Genomic DNA, 14,453 nt, shown 5'->3' with positions numbered 1-14,453 from the left:
GTCATTATGTGAATTAACTGGTGAAAAGTTGTCCCTTATGTGCATTTACTGGGGAAATGCTGTCTGTCATTATGTGCATGAACTGGTGAAAAGTTGTCCCTTATGTGCATTTACTGCGGAAACGCAGTCTGTCATTATGTGCATTAACTGGTGAAAAGCTGTCCCTTATGTGCATTTACTGCGGAAACGCAGTCTGTCATTATGTGAATTAACTGGTGAAAAGTTGTCTCTTATGTGCATTTACTGGGGAAATGCTGTCTGTCATTATGTGCATTAACTGGTGAAAAGCTGTCCCTTATGTGCATTTACTGCGGAAACGCAGTCTGTCATTATGTGAATTAACTGGTGAAAAGCTGTCTCTTATGTGCATTAAATGGGGAAACTGTCTGTCATTACATGCATTAACTGGTGAAAAGCAGGCTCTTATGTGCATTTAATGGGGAAACTGTCTGTCATTACGTGCATTAACTGGTGAAAAGCAGGCTCTTATGTGCATTTACTGCGGAAACGCAGTCTGTCATTACGTGCATTAACTGGTGAAAAGTTGTCCCTTTATGTGCATTTACTGCAGAAACGCAGTCTGTCATTATGTGCATTAACTGGTGAAAAGCTGTCTCTTATGTGCATTTAATGAGGAAACGCTGTCTGTCATTACATGCATTAACTGCTATAAAGCTGATTCTTATGTGCATTTACTGGTGAAAGGCTACCTGTCATTATGTGCGTTTACTTCATTTTTTTTTCATGTAACTACGTTAGCTGGTTCAACTACATTAAAGTTAGCCCCGCCCACATGACATCATGACCACGCCCAAATTGAAGCGCGCCGCAAATTCCTCCCCCCCCCCAAGCCCGGCCTGCCAGCCCTCGTGCCCCCTATGAGCCCCCCCAAAAATCTGAAGCTGGAGCCGCCACTGGCCGCCAGCCCGGACACATGAAATTTGACTGTCCGGAGCGGAGACAGACACCACCAGCACCTGCAGCACCTGTATCTCACCCACAGCAGAGGCAACCCGCCAGCGAACCACAGTCTGGATCATCAGATTTTGTCCTGTTTGCCCGCGGAAAGGAAATCCGCGACCGAACCGACCAGCAGCAACTTGTTAGAGTGAACGCCAAAGTTGTCACCGGATTCCGAGACACCGGAGCTGACATCACGTTAGTTCACTCACACCTTGTGCCAAAGGAGAGCATCAGCTCCTGCCGATCCCTTGCCCTTACTGGAGTAGAGGGCACCCTTTTTCACATAGCCCACGCGAGAGTGATGCTGGATTGGGGAGTAGGGATCCAAGAAAGGGTTGTTGGGGTTATGAAGGATCTCCCAGTCCCTGTGTTGCTGGGGACTGATTTGGGCAAGCTTGTGTCCTACTATGAACCTGCCACGACCGCCTTGTCGCTCACGGAAGGAGACGGACTCTCCGCCCACCACCAGGTACTTTATACACTTGGGGGAGCACCAGGGGGAGGTGGGTTGAATGTGCCCAGTTTAAGGGTACCAGGTTCAATAGTGCCTGCTTCAAAGGCACCTGAGTTTGAGGTACAGACTGTCTGTTGTGATGATGCTGTAACTGTACCTGAGTTTACTGTACAACCTGTCTGTAATGAAAAAATGTCTATACCTGTCAATGTCATTACTGCATGCAATGATGATTTGAGTAATGTCCGTCTGTGACAATCTGACAGTGTACCTGTGCTAGCAGTACCGCGCAGCTGCACTGCTCAGAACCCGAGCTCAGAACAGGTGGAGGGGGTTCCGGCCTCCTCCCCCTCCTCTGACCGCAGGGATGAGACCTTTCAGCCGCTGGCCTCGTGTGACATGAGCCAGTTGGCTGAAACTGACAGCGCCGTATTCTCAGCCGCACTACAAAGTGACCCAAGCCTGGAGGTGCTCAGGCAGCAAGCCGCTGAGCCCCTCGCAGACGGGGCCGCTTTCAAGGTATACTGGGAAGGTGGGAGACTGTACAGTGAGTCTGTACAGCCCCCTACAGGTAGATCCCACGCGAATACCAAATGGCTTGTGGTCCCGAGTGCGTTCAGGGGACATGTGCTGAAATCTGCACATGGTAATCCTCTGACAGGGCACTCAGGGGTCCGCAAGACACTTGCCGGTATTCGGAAACAGTTTTATTGGCCCCGGATGAACAGGGATGTAGCAAACTACTGCAGAGCATGTGCCGTCTGTCAGGAGCTGGGAAGGTCCAGGGATTCCCGCATGGGTGGTAGGATTTCCTGTCGGTATACGAAAACCGTATATCGCACAGCTATGATATTCATATAGTCTTGTTCGGTAACATCTGGCCATCGGGTTGATATGAAATTCATTGTAATGGCACATCCGGGTATTGAGATATGAATCTTCTCAGGAGCCTGACCTGCTGGCTTAGCCATGTCTGATGTCATATTAATCTGTATTTTCCAACAAGTATGAATCTCTTACCCCCCTAAATATAACGTGTACGGTTCAGGAGTTACAGCAATTCATAAGTTTAGCTCTAAAATCTCTCAGAGGGAATGAACTGTCATTTGTTGGTAGCTCAGAGGGGGCCGGCATTGCCACACCCCCAAACCAGCTTCATCAAAAGCACAGAGCCTGCAGGCGGGCTTGAGTCCTCCCATTCCATCCATATGAGAACATCCTGCTGCCAGCCAGAGGACATAGGGCTGGTGGCCATTTTGCTGAACTTTGAATGAAGCTCTGAAACAAAGGACACATGTGCTTGCGGCCATCTTGATTGGCCATCTTCTGTAACCTGGAACAAACAATTCTGCTGAACTTTGATTGAAACCAAGAGCTTTAAGAATTTGAAACCGTTTTGCTTGAACTTGATGATTTTCCCACGAAAGGACATATTTCCACAAACCCTAAGTATTTTTCTCCCTTCTTTTATTTTTTATACTGGCTATTACTGTTTTAATAATTGTTGATTTTTAATAATTGTCTGTATATATTAATTATTTATATTGCTGTGAATAAACGACTTTATCCAAGTCATTCACTGTCCGCTACCCTGCTTATCAGCACACACAGAACTGATCCCGGGTCTCTGAAGATACGCTACTGTTTGTTTGTTGTTGGCTAGACAGAATATCGTGTGTTTAACCGTTTTATTCGCAGGACTAGTCAGTCAGTGGGCTCCTTGGTCCCATGGTAACCGCGGTGGTGGCCGTTTACCCTGAACCAGTGTGTGAAGTTGTAATTACCCGTATCTCACAGGCTCCCTTCTGGTTTGTCTGCGGCTAATTCTTAACGGTTCCTGCGCATTGACTGCGACCAGAGTTCGCACGATCTGTGTGCTGGCACCGTTTAGAAGGCCAATTGCGGTCAGCCACCAGGGCTCTTGTGTTAGCAGATGGAAGCCTGAAGTGCTCCAAAATTTCCTGATAGCTAGCTGCATTGACCCTGCCCTTGATAAAACACAGTGGACCAACACCAGCAGCTGACATGGCACCCCAGACCATCACTGACTGTGGGTATTGACACTGGACTTCAGGCATTTTGGCATTTCCCTCTCCCCAGTCTTCCTCCAGACTCTGGCACCTTGATTTCCGAATGACATGAAAAAGTTGCTTTCATCCGAAAAAAGTACTTTGGACCACTGAGCAACAGTCCAGTGCTGCTTCTCTGTAGCCCAGGTCAGGTGCTTCTGCTGCTGTTTCTGGTTCAAAAGTGGGTTAATGCTTCCATCTGCTGAAAAGCTTTATGGAGATGAAGATTTCATTTTTCAGCATGACCTGGAACTGATCACAGTGCCAAAACCAGGGACGGATCTAGACCAAGTTGCCCCAAGTTGCGCCTGGGGCAAGGTCAGGTTTTGGCGCCTAAACTGCCATTCCCCATCCAAATTTTGCCGCCTTTTTAAGAATTCAACAAACTGCGCCTGGAGCAAGAGACCTGCTTGCCCCCCCCTAGATCCGTCCCTGGCCAAAACCACTGGTAAATGGTTTACTGACCATGGTATTACTGTGCTCAATTGGCCTGCCAACTCTCCTGACCTGAACCCCATAGAGAATCTGTGGGATATTGTGAAGAGAAAGTTGAGAGACGCAAGACCCAACACTCTGGATGAGCTTTAGGCCGCTATCGAAGCATCCTGGGCCTCCATAACACCTGAGCAGTGCCACAGGCTGATTGCCTCCATGCCACGCCGCATTGAAGCAGTCATTTCTGCAAAAGGATTCCCGACCAAGTACTGAGTGCATAACTGAACATAATTATTTGAAGGTTGACTTTTTTTGTTTCAAAAACACTTTTCTTTTATTGGTCGGATGAAATATGCTAATTTTTTGAGATAGGAAATTTGGGTTTTCATGAGCTGTATGCCAAAATCATCAATATTAAAACAATAAAAGGCTTGAACTACTTCAGTTGTGTGTATTTGAATCTAAAATATATGAAAGTCTAATGTTTATCAGATCAGTACATTACAGAAAATAATGAACTTTATCACAATATGCTAATTTTTTTAGAAGATCCTGTATTATATTAAAACTATAATAGCCCAAAACTGAGCAATAATGATTTTTTTCTTATCATTCCCATTAAAATATATTTAGAATAAATACATTATTAGCAAAATGTACCAACCAAAGAAAGCCTAATTGGTAGTGAAAAAATAAGATATAGATCATTTTGTTGTGATAAGTAGTGATAAAGTTTTCAGTGAATAAAAGAGAGGAGCGCTGACAGGTGAAAATTGCTCTGGTCCATAAGGGGGAAAACCCCTCAGTGGTGAACTGGTTAAGAGACGAAGCACATCTTGATGCCCAACATTTTCAGAGTTTTTCTCACAAGCAGAGGAATATCAAACCTGAAGTGTACCTGAGACCAACGGTGGAAGGGATTCTTACTTACCTGGGGCCTCCTCCAGCCCTTCCGTCTGCTCCCTCACCATCCTCTTGGTCCCCTTCATTGTGGCGCTGACAGCCCTGTAAAGTTCACAACTTGGCTGAGTTGCAGACTACTGTGCATGCTCAGTCCCACGCACCACCTGATCTCGCTCCCATTGCTGCAAGCGTTATGCACAGATGCCAAACAACCAATTGCTGAGCGTTTTTGCGTTTGTTGTTAAGACTGTTATTGCACTTGCACAGAACACTCCCGGCAACAGATGGAGCATGTGGCTGGGACCGCGCATGCGCAGTCGTCCACAACCTAGCTTGGTTTCATACATCGTAGAAGCGCTATGTAGGGGACTGGGAAAACAGGGAGGGAGCAGATGGACTACAGGGGGCTGGAGAAAGCCCCAAGTAAGTATAAATTCTTTCCTCCCTTGCATCTCAGGTTTACTTAAAGGAGAACTGTGAAACAACAAAGGGTTTAGAAAAAAAGTTTAACTTACTAAAGAGTTTAACTTACTTGGGGCTTCTATTCTACCGTTACAACCCCCCTCCCCAGATGTTCTATGCCCGCTGCAGGACAAAGCAATTCTCCGGTCCCCCACCGCAGCTCACTTTTGGTATTTGCTAGTTTAATGTCGTGGGCCACTGCACCTGTCACGTTTAATGTCGTGGCCCTGGTCACGATCGTCCTTGCTCCCGCTCACGTCACCGCGTACTGCGTCTACATGTACTGCACACTTGGGGGGGGGGCTTACAGTTCTCCTTTAAAGGGAATCTAAAGTGAAAATAAAGTTATGATATAATGATTTGCATGCGTAGTACAGCTAAGAAATAAAACATTAGTACCACAGATATGAGTCTCATATTGTTTCCAGTACAGGAAGAGTTAAGGAGCTCCAGTTGTTATCAATGCAAAAGAGCTTCTCTGAGCTCTCCCACTATTTTAGTTATACAGTCAGTGCTCTATTCTGAAGCACTTATCTCAACCTGTCTCTCACTGTTTCTTGTTTGTTTAAGGTTTTACTGCAAAGCTAATGACCCTTTGAACTTGCCTACTCTGTATCATACAGAGTATAGTTTGTAAACTGCAAATGTTAGAGAATGCTGCAATGTTATAAAGAAAGCGACAGTATATAACTGAAAATAAAAATATGATACTATTTTCTATGCTACTAATGTTTTATGAATTATCCGTACTACACATACAATTCATTATATCATAAGGTTTTTTCGCTTCAGTGTCACTTTAAAGTAATTTCAGGAAAACTCATTTTGTCCACTTTTTTGCTTGCAGGAGGGTGAAAAGGTATTTTATTTATAAAATGTGAAACATCTCCTATGAGACAATAGAAAATGACACTCACCTAAAGGATTATTATGCTGGGAATACACGGCTCGATTTGGAGCCATTTAGATGGCTCGATAGATAATTTTTGACATGCCCGATCTCCCGCCTGATCGTTTCCGTGCTCGATTCTGCATGGAGGACAATTGGAAAAGATAAGAAAAACGAGCCGAAGAGAAGAGAATTGCCTGCAGAATTGAGCGCGGAAAACGATCGGGCGCGGAATTGAGCGGCAAAATCGAGCCGCATATGCCCAGCATTAGGAACACCTGTTCAATTTCTCATGAATGCAATTATCTAATCAACCAATCACATGGCAGTTGCTTCAATGCATTTAGGGGTGTGGTCATCATGGTCAAGACAATCTCCTGAACTCCAAACTGAATGTCAGAATGGGAAAGAAAGGTGATTTAAGCAATTTTGAGCGTGGCATGGTTGTTGGTGCCAGAGGGGCCGTTCTCAGTATTTCACAATCTGCTCAGTTAGGCTCAGTGCACACCAAAACCGCTAGCAGATCCTCAAAACGCTAGAGGTTTTTGGAGCAGATTTCGGAGCGATTCTAAGCACGTTTACAGCCATTTTCTAAACATGCCTACCGTTTTTGGGAGCGTTTTTGTGAAGCAGATTACAAATATTGTTACAGTAAAAGCTGTTACTGAACATCTTCTGTAACAAAAACGCCTGGAAAACCTCTCTGATCTAGCGTTTTCCAGAGTGGTTTGAGCTTTTCCTATTCTTTACATTGAGGCAGAAACGCTTCTGCAAACCGCAAACGTGCTGCAGGAGGCACGTTTGCGGTTTGCTAGAAACAGCAAACCACTGGTGTGCACCATCCCGTTGAAATACATTAGCCAAGCGTTTTCACAGGCGGAAGCGATTTGCGGATCGCTGCAAAAACCGTTCGATGTGCACTGGTCTGGTGCACATCGAGCGTTTTTTGCAGCGATCCGCAAGTAGTGGAGATGAGAGGTACCCGGTGGGGTTTTCTGCTGTTGTAGCACATCCGCCTCAAGGTTGTGCATGTTGTGGCTTCACAAATGCTTTGCTGCATACCTCGGTTGTAACGAGTGGTTATTTCAGCCAACGTTGCTCTTCTATCAGCTTGAAACAGTCGGCCCATTCGCCTCTGACCTCTAGCATCAACAAGGCATTTTCGCCCACAGGCCTGCCACATACTGGATGTTTTTCCCTTCTCACACCATTCTTTGTAAACCCTAGAAATAGTTGTGCGTGAAAAATCCCAGTAAGGTCTTTACTGGGATTTTTCACGCACAACTATTTATAGGGTTTACAAAGAATGGTGTGAGAAGGGAAAAACATCCAGTATGCGGCAGTCCTGTGGGCAAAAATGCCTTGTTGATGATAGAGGTCAGAGGAGAATGGGCCGACTGATTCAAGCTGATAGAAGAGCAACATTGGCTGAAATAACCACTCGTTACAACCGAGGTATGCAGCAAAGCATTTGTGAAGCCACAACATGCACAACCTTGAGGCGGATGTGCTACAACAGCAGAAAACCCTACCGGGTACCTCTCATCTCCACTACAAATAGGAAAAAGAGGCTACAGTTTGCATGAGCTCACCAAAATTGGACAGTTGAAGACTGGAAAAATGTTGCCTGGTCAGATGAGTCTCGATAGAGTCAGAATTTGGTGTAAACAGAATGAGAACATGGATCCATCATGCCTTGTTACCCAGTGCTGGGCCGAAATTACACATGAGCGTAATTACGCATCGTAATTCAATGTAAATTTACGCGTAAGCGCTAAGCGTAACTTACGGTCTTACGCGTAAATATTTACGCGTAAGCAGTTAAGTGGTATCGTAATTACACTGTCTACCGTAATTGCTAGGTATGCGTAATTTTACGAACACTTACGCGTAATTTTACGCGTAATTACTAACGTAAAAACTCCCCTTTTCTAAGAGTAGCCAATCAGTCAACATCCTAAGCAACCAATAGTATCTTCTCCCGCCCTTCAGTATAAGCGTACGTTTTGACGCATACGAATGATATGTACGCAATAACTGTCACATTGACGGCTATTGCGTACACATCGTCCGTATGCGTAAAAAAATACGCATTAATGGGTATTACGGCACTACGCGTAACATCGTAGTGTAAGCGCCTACATTACGGTATCCTTACGCATAACTGCGTAAGTTAACGCGTAATTACAGTGATGAACCGTAGATAATTTCCTACGCCGTATCCGTAATTGCGTAATGGGTAATAGCGTAAAATTACGCGTAATGATCCGTAAGCGTAGATTTTTCCATTACGACCAGCACTGTTGTTACCACTGTGCAGGCTGCTGGTGGTGGTGGTGTAATGGTGTGGGGGATGTTTTCTTGGCACACTTTATTATTATTATCAGGGGCGTAACTAAGCCCCACCGGGCCCCCCTGCAGAATTTCAGAGCGGCCCCCCCCCCCCCCGGGCCCGCTCGTGGCCGGTTTTTGGGTGCTGGAGGGGTGGCAGCATGAGGGGAAAGCCTTGCCCACAGTCGGCGGGGAGAGGGGAAGTTCCCCCCTCTCCCTCACCTCGGGGCTCTCCCCTCTGCGCTCCCCTCCAGCTAGTGAACCTGTGTGGGCAGCGAGCAGCAGCGGCGGCAGGATACATACCTTCCATCACATCCCAAAGATGCTCTATTGGGTTGAGATCTGGTGACTGTGGGGGCCATTTTAGTACAGTTGACTCATTGCCATGTTCAAGAAACCAATTTGAAATGATTCGAGCTTTGTGATATGGTGCATTATCCTGCTGGATGTAGCCATCAGAGGATTGGTACATGGTGGTCATGAAGGGATGGACATGGTCAGAAACAATGCTCAGGTAGCCTATGGCATTTAAACAATGCCCAACAGGCACTAAGGGGCTGCGTAATATGTTGGCGCTTTATAAATACAATAAATAATAATAATAATCAGGGGCGTAACAATAGGCCCTGCAGCGCCTGCGCCCGCTCGTGGCCGGTTTTTGGGTGCTGGAGGGGTGGCAGCATGAGGGGAAAGCCTTGCCCACAGTCGGCGGGGAGAGGGGAAGTTCCCCCCCTCTCCCTCACCTCGGGGCTCTCCCCTCTGCGCTCCCCTCCAGCTAGTGAACCTGTGTGGGCAGCGAGCAGCAGCGGCGGCAGGATACATACCTTCTTCCTTGTGTTCCATCGCCGCCTTCTCACTCTAGCGGCTGACGTCACTTCCGCTTCCGGAAGTGACGTCAGCCGCTAGAGCGAGAAGGCGGCGATGGAACGCAAGGAAGAAGGTATGTATCCTGCCGCCGCTGCTGCTCGCTGCCCACACACGTTCACTAGCTGGAGGGGAGCGCAGAGGGGAGAGCCCCGAGGTGAGGGAGAGGGGGGGAACTTCCCCTCTCCCCACCGACTGTGGGCAAGGCTTTCCCCTCATGCTGCCACCCCTCCAGCCCCCCAAAAACGGCCCCGAGCGGGCGCAGGCGCTGCAGGGCCTATTGTTACGCCCCTGATTATTATTATTATTTATTGTATTTATAAAGCGCCAACATATTACGCAGCCCCTTAGTGCCTGTTGGGCATTGTTTAAATGCCATAGGCTACCTGAGCATTGTTTCTGACCATGTCCATCCCTTCATGACCACCATGTACCAATCCTCTGATGGCTACATCCAGCAGGATAATGCACCATATCACAAAGCTCGAATCATTTCAAATTGGTTTCTTGAACATGGCAATGAGTCAACTGTACTAAAATGGCCCCCACAGTCACCAGATCTCAACCCAATAGAGCATCTTTGGGATGTGATGGAACAGGCGCTTTGAGCCCTGGATGTGCAACCCACAAATCTCTATCAACTGCAAGATGCTATCCTATCAATATGGGCCAGCATTTCTAAACAATGCTTTCAGCACCTTGTTGAATCAATTCCACGTAGAATTAAGGCAGTTCTAAAGGCGAAAGGGGGGTCAAACACCATATTAGTATGGTGTTCCTAATAATCCTTTAGGTGAGTGTATAATACAATGGTATAATGTAAGAGGAATATTGTTATATAAACTTAATTTCACTGTGTAGTTCAGATGCTAAAACTTCTTTTTGTTTCCACAATGCCCTACCGAGTTAAAAAAAATCAAGTGTAGTACCAAATATGTGTCTGTAGATGGCAATATTACAGCTGTGATTGATAAGGCTGTGGTATCCAGATGTTAGATGCTACCTGGTAGGTATGGGCAATGAGATGGATATAATGCTACAGGGTTAATTGCAAGCGACATACATTTTCATAACATTTGCATAAACTCGGAGTCTTCAGCATCTCGCTGGCAATCCCTAGAAGCTGGATGGGAAAGCATCTTATTAGTGTATGTGTAGATGAAGGCCCATATGCAATGCATTTTTTCTCCCGGGTTTTCTCCTGGGTCCTAGGAGATGATTTTTCATCTTGTATATAAAATAATTTTTCAGCAATTTGCAATTGAAATAATACCTAAAAGGAGGCAAAAACAAAAGTACCATCAAAATGATTGTGGCATTTTAATACCAAGTTGTGAAAATGTGATTATTTAGTATATATATATATATATATATATATATATATATATATATATATATATATATACACTGTAACTATAGTCCAAATGCAGGGAGCTCCTGACTGTGAACGCCTGCCAATACGAACCTCCAACCCACCGCAATGTCGGGGACTCCCTGTACTTGCCCATGCAGAGGAGGACACAGGACAAACTGAGGACACGGGAGACACAAAGGGACTTAGAAGAGGACACAAGAGGGAGAGCGGCGGAGACAAGAGGCACAAGGGGAATTGAGGCACAAAGGGGGCATACTGTAATTCACAAGATTCCCCTTCACCATGGCTGCACCAGGTTTAGTATATATATTTTTCCCCAGGTTCTTGTCCTAGCCCTTTTACACGTAATGCGTTGGTATGCATTAATATGTGTTAGTACGCATTAGTACATGTTTTTTCCATAGCAATGCATCGTGAAAAGATTTCAGTTAAAAAGCGTATAGTAGGAACTGTGCCATAGGAAAACATGGGCATTACTTCAGGTTTTTTTTTCAGCTTTAACTGAGAGCAACTCATTAAGTGTAAAAGGGGACTCCGCGTTTGCAATTATGCTTAGCGATTTCTGGTTTGAACTAACGGCCACGGACCTACAGTGATACTGATTGACAGCTAAGTTACAGTATTCCTCCAAGTTGTTGCTGACATGATCTCTGTCCTTCCAGGTCGCCCCTGTGTGGACTGCCATGCTTTTGAATTCATGCAGAGAGCATTGCAAGACCTCAAAAAGACAGCTTACAACCTAGACTCACGGGTGAGTATGACACTGTTCTGAACACTGTACAACCCTGTAAATTGTAACTGTGATGCTAGCAGGGAAAATTGGTAGACAATCTCTTTATTCCCCGAGTTTCTGTAAAGCCTTTAATGTAACCCTTTAGTGAAAGGGATATGGAGGCTGCCATATATATTTCCTTTTAAACTATGCCACGTGCCTGGCTGTCCAACAGACGCTCAACCTCTAATACTTTCAGCCACTGATACAGAACAAGGATGAACATCAAGATGATTAACTGCTTGTTACAGGTGTGTGGTTAAAGGGATACTTAAGTGACCTGAAAAAAAGGATTTAACTTACCTGGGGCTTCTACCAGCCCCCATGCAGCCATCCTGTGCCCACGCAGCCACTCCCCGATGCTCCGGTACCCCGCCCCGGGTTAGAGTCGGTGGGCCACTGTGCCTGCACTGCCCTGGCCACGTGTATCATTGCACACATTCCTGCCCGCTATTGCAGATGGGATCATGTGCAAGGATATGTGTGGCAAGGGCTGCGCAGGTGCAGTGGCCCAGCAAAAACAAAACTAACCTGCAGTAGGGAACCGGAGCATCGGTGAGCGACTACGTGGGCACAGGACATCTGCAGGGGGCCGGTAAAAGCCCCAGGTAAGTTAAACCCTTTTTTTCAGGTCACTTAAGTATCCCTTTAACCACTTGCCGACCGCCCACCGCCGATGGGCGGCGGCAAGGGCTGGGCCCAAATGACCGTAATACGCCCATCGGCGGTGGCGGCGGCGGGCGTGGTTATGCGGCGATCGCGTCATTAGTGACCCCCCCTGTGTACTGTTTGCATCTATCCCCCTGTAATAACCCACTGATCACCTGTCAATCACCTGTCAATCACCTATCAATCACCCATCAATCACCCCCTGTCACTGCCACCCATCAATCATCCCCTAACCTGCCCCTTGCTGGGCAATCTGATCACCCACCCACACCATCAGATCGCCTGCAGACCCGCCATCAGATCACCTCCCAACTGCATTGATTACATCTGTTCTCTCCTCTAAACACCCACTAATTACCCATCAATCACCCCCTATCACCACCTGTCACTGTTACTCATCAGATCAGACCCTAATCTGCCCCTTGCGGGCACCCAATCACCCGCCCACACGCTCAGATTGCCCTTAGACCCCCCCCCCTTTATCAATTCGCCAGTGCATTATTTACATCTGTTCTTCCCTGTAATAACCCACTTATCACCTGTCAATCACCCGTCAATCACCTATCAATCACCCATCAATCACACCCTGTCACTGCCACCCATCAATCACCCCCTGTCACTGCCACCCATCAATCAGCCCCTAACCTGCCCCTTGCGGGTACTCTGATCAACCACCCACACCATCAGATCGCCTGCAGACCCGCCGTCAGATCACCTCTCCAGTGCATTGTTTACATCTGTTCTCTCCTCTAAACACCCACTAATTACCCATCAATCACCATCAGTCACCACCTGTCACTGCTACCCATCAGATTAGACCCCTATCTGCCCCTAGGGCACCCAATCACCCGCCCACACCCTCAGAACGCCCTCAGACCCCAGCCCTGATCACCTCGCCAGTGCATTGCTTGCATCTATTCCCCCCTCTAATCACACCTTGAGACACCCATCAATCACCTCCTGTCACCACCTGTCACCCCCTAGCACACCTACCCATCAGATCAGGCCCTAATTTGCCCCGTGTGGGCTCCTGATCACTCGGCCAAACCCTCAGATCCCCCTCAGACCCCCTTCTGATCACCTCCCCAGTGCATTGATTGCATCTATTTCCCCCTCTAACCACCCCCTGAGACACCCATCAATCACCTCCTGTCACCCCCCTAGCACTCCTATCCATCAGATCAGGCCCAATACAACCTGTCATCTAAAAGGCCACCCTGCTTATGACCGGTTCCACAAAATTCGCCCCCTCATAGACCACCTGTCATCAAAATTTGCAGATGCTTATACCCCTGAACAGTCATTTTGAGACATTTGGTTTCCAGACTACTCACGGTTTAGGGCCCCTAAAATGCCAGGGCAGTATAGGAACCCCACAAGTGACCCCATTTTAGAAAGAAGACATCCCAAAGTATTCGGTTAGGTGTATGACGAGTTCATAGAAGATTTTATTTTTGTCACAAGTTAGCGGAAATTGATTTGTATTGTTTTTTTTTCACAAAGTGTCAATTTCCGCTAACTTGTGACAAAAAAAATCTTCTATGAACTCACCAGACTCCTAACAGAATACCTTGGGTGTCTTCTTTCTAAAATGGGGTCACTTGTGGGGTTCCTACACTGCCCTGGCATTTTAGGGGCCCTAAACCGTGAGGAGTAGTCTAGAATCCAAATGCCCCGGGTGCTGGAGACAGACAGTATAGTACGCGCTACGCGTCACGTATCTGGCGGCGGCATGCAGGGATCACGTGACGTGCAGCGTGCTCTCCTCCTCGCCCGCCTGCGCAGCTAGTAGTTGCGCCGCGGCACCCGCCCCGCATAGCCAGTCACACCGTCCGACCCAGTGGCAGTGAGTGTGGCCTCCCCAGGCCCCAGCCAGCCCCAGCAGGCAAGGTGGCACCCACGGTGGTCTGGTCAGCAGCAGCGCACACAGGTCCAGAGAGGCTACTGCAGTCTGCAGCTCAAGGTGGGTGTCCTGCTGTCCTCCTGTTCACTACTCCGGCAGCCAGCCAAATTGTTTTTTGCACCAGTCCAGGCACTGCAGGCAGCCACCCAGGCCTGAGCTGCCTTCCTGAGCCTAGCACCAGCACAGCCAGGTGGCACCACCAACCACCAGGACTGGGGGGCCCCAGCCCACCCACCACCAGCCAGGAGCCAGGCCTTAGCTGCCCTGGGGCCCCCAGCCTACCACTGCACCAGCCAGGCCTTAGCTGCCCTGGGGCCCCCAGCCTACCTACCACCACCAGCCAGGCCTTAGCTGCCCTGAGGCC

The 14,453-nt window shown here is 47.5% G+C and overlaps 1 protein-coding gene across 1 annotated transcript in view; it reads left to right on the top strand.

Moving 5' to 3' along the window:
• Positions 1-14,453, top strand: part of LOC137563527 (NELL2-interacting cell ontogeny regulator 1-like) — a 50,395-nt gene that overhangs the window by 24,311 nt on the left and 11,631 nt on the right. The window contains exon 3 of the mRNA XM_068276108.1: positions 11,408-11,496. Within this exon, the coding sequence (XP_068132209.1) occupies positions 11,408-11,496 (89 nt within the window). The remainder of the gene's footprint in view (positions 1-11,407; positions 11,497-14,453) is intronic.

This window comes from Hyperolius riggenbachi, chromosome 1, assembly GCF_040937935.1.
Source record: "Hyperolius riggenbachi isolate aHypRig1 chromosome 1, aHypRig1.pri, whole genome shotgun sequence".
Lineage (NCBI taxonomy): Eukaryota > Metazoa > Chordata > Amphibia > Anura > Hyperoliidae > Hyperolius > Hyperolius riggenbachi.
This window is presented reverse-complemented; position numbering and strand designations above follow the sequence as displayed.